Source organism: Mugil cephalus, chromosome 17 (genome assembly GCF_022458985.1).
Source record: "Mugil cephalus isolate CIBA_MC_2020 chromosome 17, CIBA_Mcephalus_1.1, whole genome shotgun sequence".
Lineage (NCBI taxonomy): Eukaryota > Metazoa > Chordata > Actinopteri > Mugiliformes > Mugilidae > Mugil > Mugil cephalus.
Window position 1 is genome coordinate 21,726,711 of NC_061786.1, and position 27,042 is coordinate 21,753,752.

The 27,042-nt window shown below is 42.8% G+C and overlaps 1 protein-coding gene across 1 annotated transcript in view; it reads right to left on the reverse strand.

Moving 5' to 3' along the window:
• The window catches only part of gfra4a (GDNF family receptor alpha 4a), a 162,418-nt gene extending 136,546 nt beyond the window's left edge, over positions 1-25,872 (reverse strand). The window contains exon 1 of the mRNA XM_047611801.1: positions 24,818-25,872. Within this exon, the coding sequence (XP_047467757.1) occupies positions 24,818-24,875 (58 nt within the window). The 5' untranslated portion in view covers positions 24,876-25,872. The remainder of the gene's footprint in view (positions 1-24,817) is intronic.
• Positions 25,873-27,042: the final 1,170 nt, after the last annotated feature.

A 27,042-nucleotide genomic window follows, 5' to 3' on the forward strand; every position in this document is an offset into this window, starting at 1 on the left:
TATATTCCTGTTGTACAGCTGCTCATGTAGTTTGCAAACTTCATAACAATAATAATAAAAATAAATACCTCTGTCTGGTTTTAATTTCCCATTAAAAAGTAAATATAAGAAATGTTGGGCAAGTTACTTTAATAACATGATGCATTACTCATTAGTTACATTATAATGTTACTGTATTTGAATTGGAAGACATTAAAGAACTTTTAAAAGAACTGGAAATCTGGATTTTGAATTCTCAATAGATCTTGTTTCATTCAGTGTAGCTCAGTTCCATGTGAATGGCTAAGCTAAGCTAACGCTAACAGCAGTACAATATAATGGAGCAGTTATAGCTCATGGCTCAATACATATAGTGATATAGATCCTGTAAATTTAGGAGTGTTCATGTGGAAATCAATATTGCTAGAAGCTCCTACTGTACATTGTAACTGAACACATAAAGAAAGCTGCACCGCGCTACATGTTTCATTAAATTACTATTTCACGAGGCGCCGACATCTTTTGGTTTCAAAGTGAACTTAACTGTCATGTTCTTCGTCTCCTTTTCTCTGACAAACTGAAAATAATGAGCATATGTCCATCTGGTGAATGTTCTCTAGCGCTAACAGGAAGTTAACGTTTGCTCGGATGTTTTTTCTCCTCTGCTGATCTCAAATTTGTATAAAAACACACAATTTAATTTTAACGCGTTTTACTGACATTTGTACAGAGTAAAATATTTCAATCATTCATTACCACGTCGCATTAGAGCATATGTCTTGGAGGTACTAGGAGGGGTCACAACATCTTTGGTTGGTTATACACTTTTTATATATATATTTTTTTAATTTTCCCCAACAAATGTCCAATAAGTTACATTGTAAGTTACTGTTGCACATGTTTGATATAATAAAAAATAAGATTTGAACCTGTGTATTATTTGAATAACTTAATACTAAATGCAAAATGATAATAATCACATATATTTATATGATACACGTTACTCCCGACACTACATCAAGGATAAATTAAGGCTCCAATTAAAGTCTTTACATTCTGTTAAATGGAACTAAGTTGGAAGATCAACTACGATTAGCTTTTATTGCTAAGCGTCGTGCTAGTTGCTGAATGCATGTGCGAGCGGGGCGGCTAAATGAAGGTTTTGTCACAGCGGTTTGATTTGAAGCGAGCGTCGTTGAAGAAAGATCAAATGATGCCGCGGTAAATACGGGGGAAGCTGAAGAGGCCCGGAGGCGTTATTGTGGTTTGATGATGCCGACAGACACAGCAGCACATCTCCAAATGTTTTTTTAAAAAAAAAGGGCCCTGAAAGAAAGAAAGAATGAAAGAAATATGAATGGACGAGGGGAAAGCACCACTCGCCAAAATATTCCGCAGAGATGGGAGCGTATGAAAAAGCATTAGAGCGTTACTACGGTTCACCAGGGAGAGAGACCAGACAATGGTTCGCTCCTCTAATCTGAGACTTCCTGCTGCCTCAGCTCAGCTTCATTTTCAGGCCTCCTCTCTCACAGGGCATTGAAGAGGAGGAGGAGGAGGAGGAGGAGGAGGAGGAGGAGGACGGGGGATGTATAAAAACTTACTCGAAGCTGAGCAGAGGAGGTGAGAAGGTGAGGATGAGGTCCCCGGCCCCTCCCTCAGAACTGATATCTCACCTTGAAAAGGCATCAGCTTCCTTGATCAATCTTTCATCGCCGACTCCCGGCACCCAGCCTCTCACCTCGCACACCTCCACCTCCACCTCCACCTCCTCCTCCTCCTCCTCCTCCTCCTCGGCGTTACAGACCGAGCTGCACTGAATCACTCAGATGCCGTGTTTACACACCTATCTGCCATTTTGCTATCTGCTGCTCTCTGTAATAGCATGGCAACAGATACCTGACCGCGGCTGCAGCAATCTCAGGGAAACCATAAAAACAAACTGAAAACTAAACGCTGCGCACACACGCACACACACACACACACACTCCTCCGTGTCTTCCTACGTCTTCAACACATATGGCAGAGATGGAAAACAAAGCTCATAAAGCTTTCAGATTAAATTAGAGCGAGAGCCGGAGAGTCTCTTCTCGCCCGGTGCCGACAGCTCCTTTAATGGGATCTGTTGTCGGAAATAAGTTAATTAATCTTGTCTGCTTTCTCTGAAATTTCTCTTTCTTCCTCCTTAACCCCTGCATCGCCTTTTAATCTGTCAACTCTCTCGTTCCGTCCCTTCTCTATGGCTGTCCCTGCATGTGTCAAACGCAAAGTGCAATAAGAGCATTGACAGTACAAACATGCTGTTTCCATCACTTTATTGTCCTGGATTGCTCCTCTAAAGGGTCTATTTCAGTCACAGTGGGTGCGTTTGTGGTCTCTGTGATGCTTTAATTTCGTCCGGCTGTTATTGCATATGGTACGCCTTTGAATCTTTGACAACAGAAGGAAATGAGGGTTCCTGTCCAGTGAGGGGAAAAAAAAATAAAAACAAACAAGGTTACAGGAAGAGCTGCGTTAACGGCGTTAATGCAGGAACTGTAATGAGGCTAAAGGACGTCTTTAAGCCTCGGTAACGAGGATACAGGACAACAGGTTAAAAAGTAGCTTTGAACTACAAAAAATGCACTGAAATATCACAAATGGCTTTCATCAAATGGAAGAAAACAAAGGTCTGGGCCTCTATTTGAGGTAATACGGTAATTGCATTGACTGTATTTGATGTTTTGCATCATTTTTTCTATTGAATGTAATTTAAAATGCCCTGTTAAAGACTGATTATAGATAGTATTTATACAATAGAGCTTTTATCTAACTTACTGGACAAAGCTCATTAACAATAAGTAATAACTAAGCCATTGAACTACTTATAGCTGCCTATAGACATCTCTTGTATAAACAGTAGATAAATCAGAGGACATTTTCCCATATTAGCTATTTATACCCAATAAAATATCTCATATTTCCCCCAAATCATCAATTAAGATCATATAAAACCATCTCATATAAAACCCCATGCGACTATATTAACAGTCTGGTTGCAGCTTTCATGTACAACACTGTTCCTTACATGCAGCCGCACACTGTCCATGTTTGGCCAACTTTTAATTATCAAATAAAATTCTCTATTTCTGTCCCTGCGTGTCTCAAAGGTAAGTGCATTAAAGGGTCAGCGGGGATGTTTCCTCGCGGGACCAGAAACATCTCCTCCGCATTCTTCGCCGGCCCTTTCCTTCGGGTGCCGCCCCGCGGCTTCGCATTCGGAGGCGTAAACGCAGGAAGCCGCCGGCGTGTCCGCAAACACCGCTCGCCGTTAATGAAAGCCACCGAGCAAAGACGGAGATAAAGCTGTGCCAGCTAACAGGTAGCATCTATTTGATGAAGTGTGCAGCGAGGAGAGCCAAATTAATCACGCACGAGTCGGCGCAAAGAAACGTCCAGATGGGCTTATCAAAGCAAGAGGAAATAAAGGAAGTTGGAAAGAGAAAATCATGAATAAATATCAGACGGAGAAAGTTTGGAAGAGTAAACAAGTTTTCCTCATGTTTATTTTATTTATTTTTTCGTTATGTAAGTTGCATGTGCAGAGCGTAGTGTAACATGAACTGACCCTCACGCTCGTAGCAGCCGTGAATCCTCCATTAGTAATTAATGGTGTTGATCTTGTAAAGATTTCCCATTGGGTCAGATTCATCTCCATCTCCTCCTCGGGTAGATTGTTTTGTCTGGTAAACATCGGCAACACAACTGATTCCATGAGGGGTAATTACAGCAGCCACTGGAAACAAATCAGCAAAGCCAGCAGTGAAATGCACTGATTTAACAAACCAGGATATTAAAGCCAGCAGACCTGGATGCAATAAAGTGGTACTAGAGGACAGTCGGAGATTACAGGGCTGAGAAACAGTACCACTTCATTGCTTTTATTGAGCAGCGCGCGCACAGACCATTACTTTGAGGTCATTACACAAAATGATTCAGACACAATCCAATATTGTCAATACGGGAAAATGAAGCTCTATCTGCATGTGGCACTCGGCTTTTAAAATCCAAAATGGCAGAGTCCGACGCGAGGAAATGCTGATTTGTTGATCTATTTTAGGGCGATAACGGCTCAGCTTTGCTAACAGGGTCAGTAATGAATTGAGGGAGATGCCCGGGCTTACAGCCACACATCCACCAGCTGTGTAAAGCCCCCGCTCCGCTAATACCTCTCCACCTTTGCACAGGTTTATGGCCACGGATCAGCGGGCTCAGTAACAAGGCTGACAGAGGCTTCTAACAAGTCGGGAGACGGGCAAACACATGAACCTGGCAGCTCCTGTCTGCGAAGAGAGCGGCGGAGGGAGGTGGGAGGGGCCGGGGATAAATGGGAATCATCCACTCAGGCGAGGCTGAACATGCTAGCGCCCTCTCAACGGGCCCTAATGACTCGGGTGGGGATAAGCGTGACGGGAATCTGGTCTGAGGGTTTAATAAGTTGGAGGGGAAGTTCTGTTTCGAGATACGTGGTGGTGGGAGAGGAACGCGGAGCCGGATCACTTCAAATCAGAATGTAAATGTCAGACAGGAACGAGGAACACGTCTGCATGAAGCCTCCGCACATGTCCGACATGTGAGAGGCAGAAAAGCGAAAAAGAAAAGTTGGAGTCGGGGGAAATCACACGAGCAATTTAAGACGACGTGGCAGCAACACGCAGCGTCACTGAGTCTCCGTTTCAACTTCTGTAGAAAGTGCGAACTTCAAACTATAGACCAGTTTTTAAATTGTGTTGAAAGGCCAAGTAAAACTAGACTTGTTATAAATAATTCATGCTACACTTTTCCCGGAATTTTTCCAATCATGTTGGTGCATGTCTGGTGAAAACCAAAATGCTAGCTAGCACAGATCACTAGTCAACTTCAAATGCTCGAAAGCAAACAAACAAACATAAAAACATGACAGCCCCTTTCCTATTGGTGGGAAAATGCATCCTATCAACCAATCAGGAAATGATGTGTCAATGGTTGCTAAGGAAGAGGGAAAAGTTGTGGGAGTGATGCTTTATTCAGTCAATGGAGCGACTGCAGCCAACGAGGAACAAGTCAGAGATTTGGGACTTTTAGAAATTATTACAGATTGTTACACCTGATGGTTTTGCAAATGTTTGTACAAAAATCTCTGATACATCTAAATAGCTTTTGTTGTTTGCTAGATTTCTACATAAACTTTAGAAATTTACACGTTAGATTTGCATTTTCAGTTATAAAAATGGTTCATTAAACATGTTTGTGGTTTTCAAAAGTGAAAAATCAAACTTTTTCCTTCTCGGATTTTGTGATTTATGTGTGGTTTTAGGTCCAATGTGTTAATACAGTGAAATGAAAATGAAAAGAATAATTGTAAAATGACACAGGTGAGGTTGTGCTGAAAATAATGAAACCAGTACAAGTCAATGTAAACCATTTTCAAGATGAAATATCAAGATAAAACCAAAAGTAATCAAAAACAGACAATTATGAGGGTTAAATACGTTTTTGGATTTGACCACCACTGACTTGCAGAACAGTTTACTGATAATGAGTCGATGTAAGATTTTCCATCCCTCCCGTCAAAATTAGTTTCCCTTGGAGTAAAGCTTCTGCCTCGATTTGATTCCAGGACACCAAATAACATAATTTCATCTTGTGTGGACTCTTTTTCCATCACACAACAAACAGGTTGTTAAAATGAGCAGGAACCGGAGGAATCTGAATCTCTGAATCTGTTGCTGCATGTTCTTCTCATGACACTAAAGACATCTAGATGTCAATCAAGTTCAACTAAAGTATACTTTACTTTTTCCTCAAATTAAACTGGGATCCAATTAAAAGCTGTTCCTCAGATAACGACTGAATAACCGGGGCCAATTAAGCATAAGGTACATTCCCACTGCTTTCCTTTAAAGACCTGACAGTACAAACATGCTGTTTCCATCACTTTATTGTCCTGGACTGCTCCTCTAAAGGGTCTATTTCAGTCACAGTGGGTGCGTTTGTGGGCTCTGTCATTCTTTAATCTCATCCGGCTGTTATTGCATATGGTACAGCTTTGAATCTTTCACAATGGAAAGAAATGAGGGTTTCTGTCCAGTGGGGGAAGAGAACAAACAAACAAGGTTACAGGAAGAGTTGCGTTAACGCCGTTAATGCAGGAACTGAAAAATGCACTGAAATATGTCTTTTAACAAACGGAAGGAAATGAAGGTCTGGGCCTCTAGTTGAGGTAATACTTGTAATCGCATTGACTTGTATCTGTATCATCTGTACTTTTCTTCTATTAAAAGTAATTTAAAATGCTCTGTTAGAGACTGATTATAGATATATACTGTATAGCTTTTATCTAACTTACTGGACAAAGCTCTTACTAATTGTCAGCCACTGAACTACTTATAGTTTCCTATAGACATCCCTTGTATAAGCAGTAGATAAATCAAAGGACATTTTCCCTTATTAACTACTTAAACTCAATAAAATGATCTCATATTTCCCCAAACTCATTCATTTAGATTATATAAAACTAGCCCAGAACCCCATTCTTGGACTTCCGCCTACATATTTGTGTGGAAACCTCAGCCAGTGCGACCGGCGCTCTCAGGACATCAAACAGATGCAGGTCCCGAGAGCTCGAACTGATCTGGGGAAAAAAAAAAGGCTTTTAAATTTCCTGCCCCGTCCACCTGGAACGATGTGAAGGTCTTCAAATTGACACATCTTGTATCTCTGGGAGAACTCAAGATAATTACAAAAGACAGAGAAATAAGTTCAACTGGATCTTGTGTAATCATGTTATCCCACTCTTGTTTTTCTGTGGCGTGAGCCGTCTTGGCCGGGTCACATTTGTTTTGACTGTATATAAGAATGTGATATATGGAAATGCGTCAGTAGCAGCAGCGGCCGGCTGCATCAACTGTTGACACTTATGTATGTTTTGCAAATGTTATTTTTTCTGCCTTTGCAGAACTTTTTAATGAGGATTTTAATATTGTTGTGGTTTAATGACTTGACCTCTGTGTGGTGCAGAAACACACACAGGAAAATGAACCCAACATAAGATAATGATTTGCAGTATTTCCCACTGTCAAGACTGCAAAATAGTTGGGACCCATCAGTGAATGGGTCTTCTGAGGGTGTCCTGTGCTTTCAGGCAGAAGGTTAGTGGGGGGGGGCGCATGTCTGGTCTAGGTGGGTTCTACATGTCTAAGTAACATCCACACCAATGAACGAATGTCAGGTCCAAACGTTTCCCAACAGTCTTGTCACAAGATGGTCAAAGTTATTGACTTCTCCCGTCAGCGGTCATAATGTTGTGGCTGATCACTGCATATCACTGTTTTTATAAAACACTTATTTAGGGATCAAGGACCCACGTCATAGATAAACGGAGCACATCGCCTGCCATACGCTGCACGAGTAAAGAAATCACTTCAGAATTAGACAGTGACACATGCTGCAACGGCTCTAATCACTATTTGCAATTGTCAAACTGTGAGTAGCAGTAGGATGGATTTATCACTTAGCTAATCAAGAGGTTCCACAGAGGGAAGTGCTACAGTCAAAAATGTGTGTTCACATATTTCCATATGTTTTCCTTCTCTCAGCAAGAGTAAAAGATTTCCAGGGAGCCAAGGAAGGTTGTAAATATCCTCCGCGTAGTCGTTTTGATTAGCCGCCATCCCTCCCTCCTTTCTTCCTTTTCTTTCTCTGTCCAAGTGTTGCATAATTCACAGTTTAACAGTTTGCAAATTGATAGCGGAGGAAATTGAACCAACATTATTGCTGTACGTGAATAAGTAATAATAAAAATGGGACTGGAGGGGGTGGCGGTGGCCCGGAGATGCCAGGAATCTCATTCATCCCGGTTGTCACGACAAGCCGCGCTGCCGCCTCAATAAAACCTTCGCCGCGCCTCATCATCTATCACGGCTCCGGCCCTGGCACATTCTTGGCTCCCGACGCGAGATCCCGGCTTCCCGGTCTTATGCTGCATGTTAGGCCCCCTCTGCTCCTGGAGTGCACTACGACGGGGCTCCCAGAGCTCTGGTGTACCGGTATAACTGTGTAAGCCCTTAAACGATATTGATGGGAGCTGAAACCTCGTGAACCCTGCGAAGGGCCCGGGCACACCGAGGAGTATTCTTCTGCGGCTCAATGGCTTTCATCCAACGTTGCGGTTATCGAGATCGGACAGCATCTTGTTCGGCGCCGCGAACACGTAACCCCGGCTTTGTTGGGGTTGCTGATCAGACAAGAGGTCAGTGCGGCTGACAGAGGAGGGGTGGCTTTCACTTTATCTGCTGCCTCGTAGGACGAGGGCGATGATAGCCAATCTGCCGCGGCGCTACACAAGCTTTTTACTTTTAAGGCCGTCCCATTACCTGACTGGCTCGGAGGACTAACACGCAGGTAAGTTGCTCCGACCTTAGAGGCTATCTTCTCAGAATCCTACATCCCCACGACAGCCGCAGCAAAAATAAATAAAATGAAATAAATAAATAAAAGAGGTGGCAGAGCTTTGAAGGTGTGTGAAGAATCAAGAATACTTCAAAAGCTGTGTTTAATGGAGCTACTTGAGCCCCCCCACCCCCCACTCCGGCCCCACCGCCCAGAAACCATCTGTAGGATAAATGATTCGGTGGATTATCAAATAATTGAAATCTGTGAAAGGTCACCAGCATGATGGCGAGTGACCTTAGATCAATGGCAGCAAGGCTGGGTCATACTTCAGTAGCAAAGCCTGAAGCCATGGAAGGGGGCAATGATGTGGGATCACATGGAAGAGGGGGGGGGGCAGGGGAGGGGAGACGGGGTGAGTTAAAAGCAGCTAATTAAACCTAAAGATGAGACATGCAGTGGCAGAGGGGACGTAGGAAGAAGTCGCTTTGAAGAGATATTTCCAGTATTTTCCATCGCTCTCCTCCTCATGCATATCTCTCTGTTCCTTTAACCCCCCACCAATAAAAACTCTGTTGTTGTTTGATCTCGCTATGGCCCAAAGTCACTGTGGTTTTATATCTCATACTCAGTGTTCCACATGAGGAAGCGTGTCAGAAAAATAAAATAAAAAAAACCCTCAGAAGAAATTAGGCTCTCTGAAGGCAGATGGTGGTTGACAGTGGCCATCGCAACATCGCAACAGGCATCAGAAGTAAGATTTGAAGAAATCTTGTGTGGTCTGAGGCAGCAGTGGTGCACAACTACAGCCAGCATCTTCCTTTTTTTCCCAGTCGGATTAGGGCCACGTCCACACCAACCTGAGTTTTGCACAAAAGAATTATGGACTGTAATACCATTGACTGTTTACACTATGGACGAACCCATCGTGACGTCACCCACTGGGGTCTGCACCTTGAAAATGAAGACCAAACTGGGCGCCATGTTGGATGAGCTTGACCCCACCCGCACTCGGATATTCCAAATATGGACATGGGAGTCGTGTTGGGGCGGGGCTAAAGCAGCCAATATGTTGAAACCCGCCCACCCAACTCTCCGCTACCTGTTAGCTCAGGCTACCAGCCTGTCACTCAAAGTGGGAACGCCCTTAATTATGCAGAAGGTTAAAGTAACAAAAGCTACAATAAATTTCACCCTCTGCATAGTTTCCATAAATAGTGAAATAAACTATTGACACCAAAATTGTTTTTGTATCAGGCTGTAAACGTGTTTAATGATGGTGTGTTCTGTTTACCTCAGAGGGCGGAAGTCGTCACTGGGAATGACGTCACTTAGACTTAAACAGACTTTAATGATCCACGAGGGAAATTACTTCGTAGCTACGTTGCACATAAAAGTAAACACTGTTAAAAAACACAAAAAAGATAAAATAAAAGTTATTGGCGTTCCAGTTAAAGAAGTTGGAAAACTAGACGGCCGTGTCCACGAAAGCTCTCACCTTGTGAGAATATAACGTGGTGGAAACTTGGTGTGTTCAATATTTACATTTTGCAGGGAGAAATTAAAGTTTTTTTAAAAAAAGTTCTTGATATTATTGCTATAATGTTAAACTAAGTTTAGGCTATTTAAGATACACAAATTGTAAAATTGAAATCTACAAGACCACATGAGACAGAAATTTATATAAAAAAAAATATTCAAAAGTTTTAATTGTTGAAAAAAAAAATACACTATTAATCCCAGTTTGCCGCGACGGTGTTTGTCTTTGTTTTGGCTTTACCAGGCTATTGTTTTTAGCCGATGTTAGCGCGACGTGGGCTTGTAATTCCCATATAACACATAAAAAAATTTAATTACTGTAACAGTATTTCAACATATGTATGCGGAAAATACTGTCTGTACAACTGATTTAATGGAACAAAAACTAATCAGAAGTGCTAATAAGCGGAATATTACCGCAGCTTTTAATTACTGTTTACACACGGGGCGGCCATCTTGGAAACTCACCTCGGGGGTAGTGACGATTCTACGACTTTACGAGTAGAAAATCCGATTTCGGGGTCGTTCCGGTGGAAAACTCCAACTCCGAACTGGAAAATTCCGACTTCTGTGTACAAATATTGCTGTCTAGTTGCGCTTTTCAACGTGGGGGTCTCTGGGGATTTGCTCCCTTTTGGAGCCTCAAGTTGCCACTCGATGAACTGCAGTTTGAAATAGTTTGTGTGATGCGCATGCTCCGCCTCTATTTCTTCTTTTTTTGGCTGAGTTCTGTAGCAGAAACAGCGCCACCCATAGGCCTGGAACATGTACTGCAGCCTTTTTACAACTAGATACGATTTTGCAGCGGATTCGTTTTTATGGAGAAATTCTCGAAATGGCGCCAAGGAAAACTGGAGACAAAAAAGATCGTCTTGGTACGTGTGAACGTGGCGTAAGAGCGTTAAATGTGTTGATTGCTGCTCTCTCTTTTTGCAATCTTCACTCTGCTTACAAGTGTTAAAGAAAGAAGAAAAGAAAAGCAGTACGACAATCTGTAACAGATACTACAGAGGGAAAATAACGTTTTCGAATTTCAGAAAGAAGTGAAAATCACTTAAGTGCATTCTGGTGTTAATTGGCTGGAGGAGCTGCTGCAGTTCGGGCGAGGTCCAATATCTGAGAAATCATCAGAGGAATTCAGCGCTGCACGATTACAAGTTTCTAAATGAAGCGGCCGTCCCTCTAAAACAAGCACATAAAGAAAATCAATATCTCTGTTAACTGTCCATTGTTACAAATAAGAGGCCGGGAGTCGATACACTGCCACGGTCATCATTTTTTTAAAAACGCAGGGCTTTGACTCTGATTGACTGGCATCCCAACGTACACCCACTACCTGATTGCAATTTGCTCCGAGGAAGATAAAGAGAGGCCGTCTCTCTTGTCACTGACAGGATGCCGTGAGGCTTTGGGAAATTGAATTCACATCGAGAGGGATTTAATTAGACCACTTTGTACCTTTCATTGGCACAGAATCCTATTTACGTTCAGCCTTGTGTCACTATGCTTCACCCCCTTTGCTTATACTGGCTCGGCTAATCTCCAGGTCTCAGTCTAAGAAGAAAAAAAAGATGAATTGTGTTATACGAGACAATAAGACCAGGGTTTCATCTGTTTCATCACTCACTTTCTAGGAGAGTTTTATTTAATCCTCGACTACAGCATAATGTCTAATCACAATGTTTGCACAAAATACACATAAAAAGACAGAGACGTTTATATGTTTCCATGTCCACAAGTGAGACCCTGTAAACCAGTTGTGGTGAAACAGACCGCGGGTACCAAATGAAACAGGAAATAAAGGAAACTAACTCCTTGTTGCATTGTGTGCAGAATGTCAATCACAGCACTTTAAAATCCCCTTTGAAATCAATCTAAAAAAAAAGGGGAAAAACACCACACACAACTGTATTCAGATGTGCTGGAACAAAAAGACCTTCAAGGCAGGATTTATCAGTTTAGCTACAGGGAGATGATCCACTGAGCGCAGATAGGAAGCGGTTGCCCCATCTTATTCTCAGCTTATATGGAAACATACGACAAAAAAACATTCGTGTGATTTTCATGTGGAATCGAGGCCTGCGGGCAGTGAACGCACAGATAGTTTAAAGAGACTAGTTTGACATGATAAAAACTTGTTGTCTCTTAGTTTGAGAAATTATTCCTTTTGGCTCAAGGCGGCAAAAGCCATTGTTACTCTCATTATTTTACCACTTAGATATTAAAGTTTATGAGCTGCATTTGCTCTGTATTTACGACCATAAAAAGCTGGAATCATATCAAAGTGATGGAAAAGTACAAAGTTAAACTGTTTCACAAGATGTTTTCTCCATTTGTAATTATAAATTAGACTCTCACGCGTTGAAATCACAGATACACGAGGAGAGGAACACGGCACGCACCTCTAAGTGTCTAAAAACAAACTTTCGCAATGGAAAGACTAATGCAGATTTGTTGCAGAAACTCATAAAAGTATGCGTCTGCTCATTAAGCTGGATAACACATGCTAAACCTGTTGTCCATTTGCAAAGACAAACTACAAAAAGAGCCTGACAGAGTGTTTACACCCACTGAGGATAGGGAGAAGAGTTCAAGAGCAAACCACAAATATTATGTTCACAAGGTACTGCAGATCTCATAAAAGAACCAGTAAAAGTAACAACCAAATCATCATCATTCCGTACACACAGGAGACAGTATCCTTTAAAGCAGGGATAGAGCCATGTAATACTACACTTTTCCCAGTAAAGAAAGCTCCACCTCCAACTAGTTGGTGCATGCTGTGGCGCGTATAGGGGGAAAAGTTAGGACAATGGCAAAATGTAAGTAAAAAATAATATTATTTGTCTTAGGCTTTTGTTTTGTTGTTTCCTGGCTTTTTGATAAAGCGGGCTTTTATTTTGTTAATATTTGTCAGCGGTAACTTGTACTTCCGGTTGGGTGTTAAATAGCGGTAAATTAACGGCGTTTAAAACTGAGAAACGGAGGCACAAGGACGAGGTTATTAAAGAAGAGGCAAAGGTTGGTCCCGTTGTACGCTAGCTAAAATTCGCTAATGTGGTTAATGTTTTTTATTTGTTCTTTAGCTCTTACGGTGATTTGAGGATTGTGAAAATAAAACTTATAAAAATCATCACTAAAGGCTCGACCATCATTCGGAGGGTTCCTGACATATATAGTAGTAAAATAAGTGATTCTGTGGCAGGAAGTGTTAAATATCTGCTAATCATAAGGTAAATAATATTGATCAACCACCCCCGTGATTCTGCATGAAATGGTTTGTTCCTGCCAGCAGCAGTCAGTAGTTAGATCCATAGACATAATAAATTATTACTATGGCTACATCAGTCACAATGTTGCCCAGTAGCAAAGAAAAATCAGGTTTTTAAAAAAGGAAAGAGGGAAAGGAGAGAAGAAACAGAATATAGGTATGTATGGTATGACCAGTATGAGCCAGATCTTCTGTAAGAAAGGTGTGTACCCTTTGTAGAGGGCATGCTTTGACGTCACTGCCGCCTGAGGCCACGCCCCCCGAGTGGCAAAATCATGGTGAAACGCATCAGTAAATGCAGCGAGACCTGGAAAAATGTGAATTATCAGATCAAATTAAGGACAACTGGACTCGACAATGATCCATATTAACTAGTATGTATTTGGAAAAGTGGATTAGCCTAAGTTTCAGTTAGTTTTAGGTCATTTCAGTTATGTAGCTAAATAAAAGATGCTAAGGCTAAGAGCTTTACTGAGAAGTAACATTAGCCATATAATACTGTAGCATTAAAAGGATGATGAGGAGTGATCACAGATATTCTGTTCATTGTTTTATTGTTATTTATTGTTGGAGCTGAAATAGTTACTGTCGTCCGTAACTAGCGAGGCCCAATGTGATTTCTTTCCATGAGGCCCAAAATTCCTGGCAGCGCCCCTGGGAGCATGTTACAGGATTTGCAAGCTGTAAACAAAGGTGTAATGCCAACAGCGCCCACAGTACCATCTTCCCATAGATAGCTAAATGACCTGAGACCAGAAAACAAATATTTCTCAGTGTGTGACATGCAGTTAGTAATGCTTTCTTCTCCATCCCAGTACATCCTTACAACCAGTTTTGGTTTGCATTTACCTGCAAATAAAAGAGATTCACTTACACTAGAATCCCACTGTGAGTCTCCCACCATATTTCCTCAGATAATATCAGCTCACCCTCCAAAGGGAAATCAGATCTTACTCTGTGTTGGTGACATTTTGAACGAGCAGATTTAGATGAATCTTGGAAAACTGCCATCCTACGTGCTCCAAAACCTTGCGCTAAAAGACAAATGATGTCATTTTTAGGTATGATAAATTCCCGTAGAAGCCATTATTACAGCTGCATTGTCAACATTCATCTACGATACACATTCGCCGGCCTCCGACCCAATCTGTTGGAAGCCAGAAGCTGGAAATTAAGCATCTGTTAATAGGAGCAGCTGTACCAGGACTACCAGGCTGTTCAGAAGACATTGAAGACGGCTATATGACCTCAGTGTCGACTCAGACCCATGGTGGGAGACCTGTTGCTTACTATTCTACTAGAACTAGATGCTGCAGCGTGGCCCCTGCCTCCATATGTGCTGCATCGATGGCTGTGCAGGCCTCAGTATCGGTTGTGGCGTTCCACCCACTGACACTTAAAGTACCTCATGCGGTGGCAGTAATTCTGTTACAGAATAAGATCTCTTATCTGTCTCCGTCCAGACATCTGTCATGCATGGCCGTGTTGCTTTCACAAGCACGTTTGAATATTGAATTTGGAGTTACCACCGCAGGTCTGCGCCATGGAGGGTGGAGGGTGTAATACATTTAATGCTTTCACCAAAGTGAATAAAAAAACAAATTATTTACTCAAATTTTTACTATTTTTTGCACCTATAATAATAATAACTACCTTATCTCCTCCTAAATCAGCAGCAAAATGATTTTTAGTCAACCTGGTGGATACCTTATGAAATGCAATCTATAATAAATTATATCTGTACATGTTTGCGTGACACTTGTGTCTCTGTTTTTATGGATGTAGCTTGAAGAGTGCGACTAGACGAGGATCAAAACTGTGAACTGGGTCAAAACTGATCTAAAAATCCAAAAGTAAAATGCTTTAAACCAGTGATTTTTCTTAAAGTTCAACCTTTAGCCTCTGGGTTGCCATTTGAAGTTTGGGCAACAGAATTCTAACTCTCCATATTTCTCATTCCTAAAACCTGAAGGCCCTCTGAATCACAGATGAGTTCTCCTCAATCTTCAATTTTAAATTTCCATATTTGAACTTTTTTTTTTTGCAGTCTCTCCTTATTTGTACTCATGAGTCACCCAACAGTGTCTATTTAGAGAAATAACACAAATTCCATAAATTAAACCTCAGATAACACCTACTACTTCTGACTCTATACAGCAGAAGATGTCTCAAACATGACTAGAAAGGCAGAATGTTTATGATTTAACCGAGAGCACGAGTGTCGCACAAAAACACAATAACATATGGAACTTGTGTGATATAATATTAATACAAAACCAGCGCACGCTGCAGCTCTGCAGCTAAATTAGACACGGTGTGACGATGAATATTCTTAGATATGACACAGAATACAAACTGCTCTGTTATTGCTGCCAATTAGCTGTTTGTATTCCCATCTCCTTAATATTTATCAAATCCTGACTCGATTTTTCAGTGAGCCCGTTTTTCCCGTCTGCCTGAGGGACGATGTGGAACATGAGACAAAAAAAAAAGACAGAACCGGCTGAGAAGCCCACCCAAGACGGTGAGCGGAAGCCGTGTAAGAGTGTGGAGCTGCAAACTCTTTCATTAGCCCTTATAAATGTTATCTGGCACGTATCTGAGGCAGGCTGGGTGGATCGCCTGCAGCGATTTGGCCCATTCCTATCCATCCCCGCCCTCCTCCACCTCCCCACGGTTTAGTCAGTTGACAGCCTGGCACTGAGTCGGACTCCCAAATCTCGATTTCACACCCTCCCCTCTATTTCCATCTCGGCACAGACTGAGCGGAACGCCACCACAGAAAACTGCAGCTCTGATTAGAAACCAATTAGCTCCCCAGATCCCGGGGCCCCTGCAGAAGAGGCGGCAAGATGTCATGTCGATCGGGCTCCTGCTCCGGACGGAGACGCCTGCTCTCATTTGCAGGGAGTTCACAGGGAAAAGTAAGATGACAAGTGGAAGAGCTACTCCTTTAATATGACCTGACCTAAATATAATCTGTGGTAGGCAGAGATTGATAAGCTTCGGGCCCCAGTTTGTGTCTCCCATGTAATTATCTTTTTTTATATCTGTGGCCTTGATTAATGATTCATGTAGAGTCAACAAAAATTAAAAAAGGGAAACCATTTTCATTCAGATAAACCGACACTTTGAGGAAGGTGCAGATTATTTAGATAAATATTGATCAGAGAACAATAATCTGGCTCATAAGATAAATGTTTCCAAAATACGCTTGTCAAATTATCATTTTGATTTCTTCATCAGATGCAACTCTACATGTTCATTTGTGTCTGTGCCGTTTTAACGCCGTCTGTGTTGCACTTCTAATTTGAAGAGGACGTAGATTTTATTTTCTTCAGGCACTTTGAGAAAAAAGTCAAAATTTTGAGAAAAAAATTTAAAGTTAATTATTGATTAAGCCCCAGTACTCTTTTGCAGAGTATTAGTGGTGTCATACACATACGGTACCACCGGCTTAAAGGTCTTCTTTCCACTTTTGACTTTTTTCTTGAAATTTCAACTTTTTTCTAGAAATTTTGACTTTTTTTCTCAAAGTGCATGATGGAAAAAAAGTGAACATTTCCTAAATAATTTTTTTATATTATTATTATTGTTGATACCAATCCGGCATAACATTATGACCACTGACTGGGGAAGTAAATAACATCAACCATCGACCACGTGACAGTTCAATTTTATGCCGGGAAACTTTTGAATGTGGTATTCATTGATATGGATGTTACTTATACATGTAGCACCCACCTACACCAGACCAGGCCAGACCAGACCCCCCCTACAGCCCACAGCAATGACACTCATTGATCCTCAGCAGGACGCAGCCACAAAAACACTTAGGAAACAGCTCAAAAAAACATGAAGAACAGCTCAAGGTGTTGACCTGGCCTCCAGATTCACTAGATCCCAAACTGGTAAAGTATCTGTGGGATGATCCACAGAGGCCCCTCCCTTCAAAAGACCCCCTCAACTAACAACATGCTGTTACCAGATACCACAGGACACCCAAAGAAGACCCATGTCCAACTGTTCTGCAGACACATTGTAGACCTACACATTCGGAAGGTGGTCATAATGTTATGCCGTATTGGTTTATGTTTAGAGTCTACAGCTGGGACACCCCCGGGTTAAAGTGATGCAGCGTCTCTTCCTACTACACACTAATTCTAAGCAGAGTCTACAGAGGGTTCATACTTTCATGGAGCGATGACCAAATTAAGTTGAGTGTGTTCAGTTACTCAGGCAGGGACGGGGACGGGGACGGGGACGGGGACAGGGACAGCGTGTGTGATTAATGCACAGGATCAAGGGAAAGGAAGCCAGGACTCTAGATTATTAGAGGTATTTTTTTGTCGGCTTCGACGTAAGCGTGAAATGAGAATATGATTGCCACCTCCAGCGCGGCTCTCAATAAAATGGCGGTGTAATAAGGGCCTTTATTCTTTATTGTATGGAACTGGGTAATGGTTTGGACCAGTCGTGATGAGACTGAAAGTTCCTTACACTTAAATCCGCGCTGACAGACACACTTATAGGCTGTAAGTGGTGTGCACGTCTGAACGGAGAGCCTCGGAGCCCCGCTAGCTTGTTTCATTACCCCTTCTCAGTCTCTCCGCCGAGTCAACTCAATGCTACCTTTCCCTCCCACTCGCAAAAACTTTTTCTTCTGATTAATTGCAGCCTTTTAGACTTTTTTACAATCAGCCCGGGCCATTTTGCAGCCTTTTCAACACAACGTTAAACGTCGGGCTATGGAATACAGTGGCAGTAAATGCCATATCCTTTCAGCGAGGCAAGGGCAGGGTAATTGTCTCTGTGGCATAATCGTCCTTCAACAAAAGCCAGTGGAAATGACAGGGTTTTAACATAATAAGGAGCACTGTCATTTTGGTTTCACCACGCAAAAACCTCCCCGCCGGCATTAGTGATGCGGTTTGATTCTTTCTATTCCAGGGAATGTTTATCTCCATCTTAGCGCCTCCATTTTTGCTCTTTTCTTCCCTGACGATAGCCTGTAATTGCATCCATCGTCTCATCATACGTGCAGGGACCACATGTCCGGGCGGGGACGACACAGAGAGGGAGAGGAGCAGCAAGACGCCGACGAACGAGCGACTATAAATGTCAGCTAAAGTGAAACAAACCCGCGGCCGCCTCATCTGATCTGATCTGATCTGTCGGCTGTCACCAAGTCATTATGAGAAACCAAAACTTTTTCCTTCAGTTCTTCCTGTATTCTGCCGGAGCATTATCTTGTCAAGGAGGCGTTTGACAAATTAAATCCATAAATCACACGAGATGGAGTGAGTGCCAAAAAAAAAATAAAAAAATATGTGAAGATCGAGGGTGCAGATTGGGGGGAAAGCTGTGTCTGCATCCATTACGCTTTGGGGACGTGGACCAACAGGTTGTTCTGTATGAATCTCAAAAGTATAAATGAATTCAAAGTAAAGTTGCGTCTCAAAATGCAATTCTCTGACCGTATTCTCTTGGTCGTCTGTGTCAGTGAAGGCACAGAGAAGTATCCACTATGAGAAATACATTAAAAAAAAAAAAAAAATCAGGAAACTATGCAACGATGCACCTGGAAAGAGAGCGGTATGAATTATACATGTTCCTGGCGGTGAAGGAGGCGGGTTTCAGATTTGTCAGAATAAATGCATAAGGCGCGTGCTTGCGAAAACCCATAACATCACCTGTCACAATTTCGAGGTTGCTAAACATGCAAGGAGCAAATTACTCATTCCCATACGGAGAGCCGTGATTAGGCCGAGGAGCTGCTGGCGGCAGCAGAAGGAGAAGTTTGGTTTGGATGCGCTCGAGGCCGTTCTGTGTGTGGGTTAATTTGGCCACGATGGCGCGTGGGCGGATAATTAGGACGATATTCGTATGGGGTGAAATGTTAATGCTGTGGAAAGTCTCTGTCCCGTTAAACTTTCAATTAAGAAAAATTACACACCTAAACTCTTTGTTTACTCTGTGAATCTAAAGGCGACGTGGGTTTGTAGTGACAGAGATAAACTTGCACACTTTTTATTTTTCCTCGTACGGTTCAGCCTCAGTGTTTTAATGAACCCCCGGTTCCAGCAGCAAGGTAACTGGTACGCTCTAATAAGCTCTGATGAACCACTATTCCCAGCCTGCCCCGCATCAAGGAAACTGACAAAGTTAGTAACTAGCTGGTGAAGAAAGTGGAGCACTGTGGAGCTTCAAGCATGTACAGTATATTCCAAACCAGAGACTAAATCAGGGCAGAGAAGAAGAAGAAAAAATAAAAGCAGAACTCCAGAAAAAATAACTAAAGCTGTTTGTTTTTGCGAGGCTGCGCCGCGTGCTCCTTCAATGAGCCACGGTCCTGGGAAATTACCTGCACCGAGCTCGTCTCTGATCCGCTTTTTCTACCGTTCACACTCGGGTCTGAACAGCAGATCCTGTTTCTCAGCTTCTGTGACGCTGCTTTTGATGCCTCACATCCTCCAAGTTCTCTTACAGCTGCAGCAACGGGATCACACAAAGGTTTCAAAAGTCTTTGCATCGTAGGTTTATCCCTCAACCTGACACTATATCTGGGTCAATATATAATTGTGGGACTGTTTGAATTTATCATAGTTGACATCTTGTCTGTTTTCAGACCTAAAATCAACCTATAACCAGCATTTTTACGCAAAGATTCTTCTGAATATTATATATGGAATTGAGTTATTTATAAATTGTCGTAACACTGTTGACATACAATACATCCACACTTGACTCACACACTACTTTATATTAAATAACGAATAAAGAGGAGGAAGAACAAACCTTGGAGTCGGTCGTGATTTGGATTTAACACACTTCCTTGAGAGGTGTAAGGTTACGTGTTTGTAATTAGCTGAAAAGTGATTTCTCCGATACAATTTGGTATTTTCCATAGACAATTTGATATATAAAGAAAAATCTCATGATTATCTCAACTTAAAAGAACACAATCAAAACAAATTTCAAATAAGCTCTTTTTTTTATTGTGTAGCTAAAGAGAAGGTGGCTGTTTTTAGTTTTTTAGTGATATCTAGTCATTTTGTATTAATAAGAGCATGTTTCCATAATAAATAATTATGGCTTTTGTGAAGACATGATCATAATGAACATAAAAAACGTTATTTTTAATAAAAATGTATGAGATATGTCCCATGGATTTCAAAAGCCCCTCAATTGTATATTGACCCATCTACATACGCCACCCTTTCAGGCTTTAAAATATAATTTTGGGGAGTGAAAGTGATTTAATTCCAACCATAAGACTTCGTCTGCCTCCGTCTCTTCCTCGGTTCTCACCAGCTTAAGTTTGCCAGTGTATCTGTCATGCCTTTTTAACAGCAGCAGAGTTAGCTTGATAACATCTGAGCATTTGCGAGGCCGGCTCGCACAGAGAGCAGCGGATCGGCTTGAATGTGGTTTGCAGGGACAGATGGATTAAATTGTACGTAGTTTGTGTTTCATGGACGATTTAGCAACTCGGGCAACTTATAGGTCCGTGTTTTTATGGAGACAACAAGAGGACGTAAAACCAGAAGGCAATGGGAGAAGGCTTTAAATATGAAAAGAGTGGGTAATACTGTCAGGTATGAATATCTATCTATCTATCTATCTATCTATCTGTGTCTTCTCTTGGGATCTTCACTGATGGGCTCATTTTGTTTGTGTATTTGTGTTATGTCTGTACAGTAAAAGCCGTGTTTAAATGATCAAAAAAAAAAAAGAAAGAAGAAGGAACGCACAACTATTTCACAGAGTATCCACATCTGTCAGTCACAGCTTAATTGAGCTATGCTCCAAATGAATCTTTCTGAATGTGGTCCTTGTCTTAGTTTACATGCAACAACAGCGATGTGTGTCTTTTCAGCAGGTTAATACGGCCTCCTTTCTGGTTGACCTATTACATCATACAATAAAAAAGAGTCGCTCGTGCAGCAGACAGGTATTTCAAGCAAGTGCTTTTTTTATCTTGTACGTAATGTGTGCGCTAGTTATGGTGCAGATAAGATGGCGCTAGCGTTGTCTAGTTAAAGTCTGATTAAGGCGTATGCATGCCGGAGAAAACTGATTTCCAGTTTCATTATCTGGGTGTCTTGATCGGATAAGGAGAGCTCCAGTTTGTCTTAGTAACGTGTTAACATGCACTTCAGTTGTCTAGTTAAAGTCGGATTAAGGCAATAATTTTTTTTTCACGTGCATGTAAACGTACTGACTGTGAAGAATTTCAGCTAAGTATCGCTGTAGCTCTTAAAAATGTACGTACTGAACGTATACCTGAAACGGCATTGACCGTTCACATGCACTAAAAAAACGTCGACATCTGCAAGAACTTGTGAGTAAACCCCGACCACTGGCATCATAAGTCCCCACGGATGGAATCAAACCGACTCTTACGTTCAACAATCAAACAGAAATCCGCCTCAAACTGACGTTTGTTTTCCTGTAGAAGAATTCAGCAAAACCTTCCAGATGTCAAAAGAAAATGTAAGAGATTAAATATAATTTGCCTCAGAGTCAAACGAGGACGAGAAAATAGAAAATAGACACGACGCCAAACCAAATCCCACCGTCGACTTCCCCGAGCATTAATCTTACATCTAACATCTTGCAGCGTTTGTGCCTCTGAGGCTTTGCGTGTCTCCTGGACACGAGATCCTTCTACGCCGAGGAGGAAACTAAAGGAGGAACCGCTACTGAGAATCCACTCAACTGGACGGAGGAAGTTAATGAGTAAATAATTGCCTGGTGAGGAATGGTAATCAGCAGTCAGCTGACTCTCAGTGCTGCAGTCTCAACACTGCAATTAGTTCTGGTTAACTTTGCTCCAGAGGCATCAAAAGAGGAAATTATGATGATGATAATCTGAAATTATCAACAACCCAAAGCAGGATAAGTTACAGAAAACAGGTGGTTTAAAAACTGAATAAGACGTAACAATAGGGGTCATTTAGTTATTATGAGAAATCCTTAAATTTTATAATTCTAATGTAAATGTTTCAGCTTTTGCAGGCTGAGGTTAGGTTAGAAAAGGATGTCCTTTACGGTCTGTTGAGTCTCTTCTTCGTAGGATGTGATAAAGCCCCCTCCCTCACACAGAGAAGAATCTAATCTACAGACACACCATTTTTGCCTCTGTGAAGGGCCCCCACCGTTTAACGGATCCTCAAATCGTTGGCACCTTCGCCGCGTCGCTGCTGGAACCGATCACCACGAACTCACGCTGGGGAAAATATACCACCCCTCTTAAGTGGCCATTTGTGTTTATGATCATTGCCGCTCGCCAGCCAATTACGGCCATGTGTATAAAACTATAAATCATACGCCGAGGCGGTGCGAAGCCTCCGACGGGGTGAGGGAGGTTGTCTGATTTTACACCGGACCACTTTTAGAGGAGAATAATATGCAGATAAACGTGGTCAGCTAATTAGAGTAATGACTGTAAAATGTTCATAGCAGCGCGGGCAGATAATCACCGAGGCATCACAAGGCTGAGCAGTAATCTGTGGTAAATAGATGCTTTTGTTTGACTGCGCGAGTTTAGCCTCGCTAGTTATGAGCGAAATGCAAAAAGAAAACGCAGCAGGCTAATATCTGGCATGCATCCACTTCACGTTCGCCTCCTGGGAGGGAGCCATTCATTTGTTAGGATGTGCGTTACTGCAGCCCTGGACTCTTTTTTTTCTTTTTAAAGCTCGGTTCGACCTGGCAGCTTGTTGAGGAGCCTGTTTTCATTTGCAGCGGGGCCTCCGCAGCAGGAAGAGAGCTGCATGCAAACAAACACAACCGGCGCGTCCTCTGAAACCGAAAGGTCCTCGAGAAGCGCCGGCCCCGCTGAGACCACATGCGGTCGGAGCGTGTGCCCCAAGGACAATCTGGAAAAAAAAGTTGTGGACGGCGCCGGTGTTGCTCCCAGACGGCACTCATTTACCCCCGACTTGTTCCGCGCATTCAAACAGATCACGTTCCCTCCTCATCCTTCCATCCTCCGGGCTACAGCTGCATGCCTGCCTTTGATATGCACGGTGCGGCTGATGGACAGGATCATGAGGCCCTGGCTGAGAGACTCCCACCGTTGTGACACATTTCTTTGACAAGGTGAGAACAACTGCGGAGAAAAGACGAGGAGCACACATCCTGCTTCCGTCTGAACCCCCCCCCCCCACTGGCTCGCATCTTGAGCGACAGCCCAGTTTGGTGACATGCGTTTTACATATGACGCGAGGAAGGGATGGGAGCCAGCGGGACGCATCAACCTCCTTCATCCTTCATGTGTGCGAAACAAAAGCGCTGCGAGCGTCGGGGCTTGATGTGGTGGAACATCTTGTCGAGGAGCCCCAGAATCTCCTGCGCTCTCCCAGCATGCCACGCTGCCGTCAGCGCGCCCGGAGAGCGGCTGGAGTCGCAGCTGCAGTCCAGGGACACGGAGCCGGAGACGTGGAGCTGTCATCACTGAGGCTGGAAATCTCTAAAAATTCAAATCCCTCCGTCTGTACGTCCTGTTTCCAGCCCGCATTCACTCTGCAGGAAGGTTTTTTTTTTTTTTTTTTTTCCAACAGGGAAGATTTTGCAGGGTGCAGGGAAATCAGAAAGAGTCAGCTGGTGCAACATATGAATGTGACAGCAGAAAACAACACTGACATTGAAAATGACTTGCACCACCTGGTAGACGAAGTGTGAAGGGTGTTTGTGTGTGTGTGTGTGTGTGTGTGTGTGTGTGTAGTCCCGCTGGTCATTGCTCATGAATTCGACATTTCATTTAATCCACCACACCACTTTGATTGGTTCCTTTCAAAAATCCCATAGACAAACATGATGCGCGAGCTCGCACACGCACGCACCACGAGTCGCTCCGCCCCCCCACCACCCCACCTCCAACACACACACACACACACACACACACACGCACGCACACAACGCAACCAACTCACCTCCAAAGGCAGGTGCACAAGCGCGCACGCACGCCGCATCCACTCCCACGCACGCTCACGCTTAACCATACATGCAAGGACATGCACGAGCGAGCCAACAGTTTGACACACACTTGTCTGCATCGGCATTTTCGCAGCCAAGCTGGAGAACAGAGGAAGCCTTTTTTTTTTTTTTTAATCTTTCGCAATGTACCCTCACATCCATCTGCTGCAGTTTAACATTATTTAAATGTGGACGTGTGTATAAAATGTGCTGCTGCTGCTGCCTGCTGCCTGCGGGGTGACACACGTAAAAGAAAAGCAAACAAAAAAAATAATGCCCCTGAGAAAGGCTGAGAGAGTGGGGGAGATCTGGAGAATCTGCTGGAGCACAGATTCATTAGCCCACTCTCACATCAGATAGGAATATCTGCGAGCTCTCCCTGTGGTCTTAAAAAACATAAAGAGCCCAGTAGGACATCACTCCTCTTTTCAGGATCTTTTTTTTTTTCGTGCACCCGTTCACATTAACGCAACTGGCTGCTCCTGCAGGAAGATGAAATATCATGCAACTTTGACAGAGGCGACCGAATAAAGGACACATTCAAATACATTTGCACGAACAGGAAAACAGGACAACGCATCCATTCCGCACAAGTTCAGCTGTGCCCAATTTCATTTCAAGTGTCGTTCAACTCACCGATGAGAGCCAGCTGCAAAAAGTACAGTCCAAGGAAGTCCATTATGGAGTGCGACATTAATTCAAATGGATGCAATCCCGGGCGAGTGATGGTGTGCGAGAATAAAAGCCCCCTGTTTGTTGAAAACTGGCACCGAAATTAGGACCGAAAGAATCGCAGCTATTTCTCAAGTGATGACTGGCCACTCACGCTGACGCCGGAATCCAAGACAGCACTGCACGAAAACACATCAGCGGAGCAGAGCATCATTTTTTAACAGTCAAACTTTTGTCGTAGAGGGGAGATGGGTGAGCGCTGCGCCAGATGGAGCCGCTGGTTCCGAAGCGATGCGAGCACCGAGGGGGGGGAAGGAACAACAGTTCGTGGCTTACGTGGAACAAATCTGTCGAGAATTGCAAATCCCCGGCCGTGTCGTCCGTGCGTCCGTCCGTCCGGAGCGGCTGCTTCCTTTCCTCTCCTCTCCGCTTCTACCTGCGCGCCGCCTGGAAACTGCGGATGAATTACGGCGCGTCGCTTTGCGCACTCCGACCCTGCGAGTCGCACAGTCCCTGTGATCCTCTGCTCCCAGGCGGGCCCGGCCGGAGATGCCCAGCCCAGCTCGTTTAAAAAATCCAATCTTGGCCAAAGTTGAAATAGGGCAGGTTAAATCGATAGTCTATTTCATACTGCCATAAAATGGAAACAACAATCCTGCGTAAAATGGTGCATAGACTGTACGGGTGGGTAGACCGAATCCACACGTCTCTAAAAGTAGGTTATCCCCCAATAAAAAAAGAGAGAAAGTACCACAGTCAACTTGAACAAGAACCAGTGATATGGAGGCAGTTGAGAAAATGTTTTAGGGCCCCCGCAGATGCAGGAGGAGCAGACAGTAAAAACAGACTGACTCACAGTGTCTGTGCTTCTTAATGGTGAAATTGAAGAGACCATCTTGCAGCCAGCATGGGCTGTTTGAGGCTACCTGCTGTCTAATGTGCTCATGCTGATCTCCTTTCAAAAACAGAACAAAGAATAATCTATTTTGATCTGGGTTTTGGGGACAGTCGGCCTGATTGGTTCTCCAGACCTGCTCTACTATTATTATTGAGACACAACCTACTTTTTTTTTTTTTTTTTTTTTTTTGTCTATGAGAAATTTGTTTTCTTGAAGCCTGCAGGAAGCTGCTCTCCATAAATCATGGAGAATATTTAAATTCTAGATACTGACAAGCTGTTATGGGAGTATTTTTTTATTTTTTTTCTGGCCGAAACCTGAATTATTTTCATGCCGTTAAACTCTGGAAGAGAAATTAATTTTTAAGCAGTTCCTCTGTTGGGAGTTGTTTTGCCTCCTCAAGCTTATTCTTAGTAATTTAACAGCATCTCAGGGAGAATGTCAACCAAAACCTTGTTTGTGTGGGATGTAAAGACAAAAAAGAAAAGGGAAAAGCTGACAGTTAGGGAAGCACGGAAGGCTCATACTCTTGTTTCTAAAGGATAAGGTGCACAGCCCCAGACACAACAAACTTCTTTTCAGTGTTACTTTTTTTTTCCTGCTAACAGCGAGTGGGCCTCTCAGGATTTGCTTATACTGAGACAGGAGGAGGCTGAGAGGAGAGATACTGCGGGAGGTGAGATTTTTCTTGGAGGATTTGTTCTTAAAGTCCAAAAGCATGTGTTGCTCAGAGACCACTGCAGCTCCTCCCGTTGTTGTTGTTTTTATTTTTTATTTTCTTCTTCTTCTTTTTAAACTTTCATCACATTTGCAGAGATTTGTCTTTAGCCCGGAGCTCATTTTAATTACTTACAACTCACAACATATTTGCAATTCGCTGTTTGAATCAAAATGAACTCTTTAGAGCATGCAAAAATAATAATAAAATAAAATAAATATTGCTTTTATACGTTGGTGGAGTGAGGTGAAACAACCATAATAAAAAACAAGATTCAGGTGGAAACTCGACATTATTTGTCTGATAATGTCAAACATGATTATTTCAGTAAATAACAATAATAAATGAATGTGTAACTGGTGCTGACATTTGCTGCGTGCCAGAAAATGTTATTTACAACAGTGGGTAAATCGATCAGGCATAACATTATGACCACCTTCCTGATATTGTGCAGGTCTCCAGAGCAGCTGTGACTCACCAGAGAATGGACATGGACCTTCTGAGGGCGTCCTGTGGAGTCTGGAGACAGGACGTGGTTAGTGGGTGTCCTCTGAGGGAAAGTTGCCTCTAGA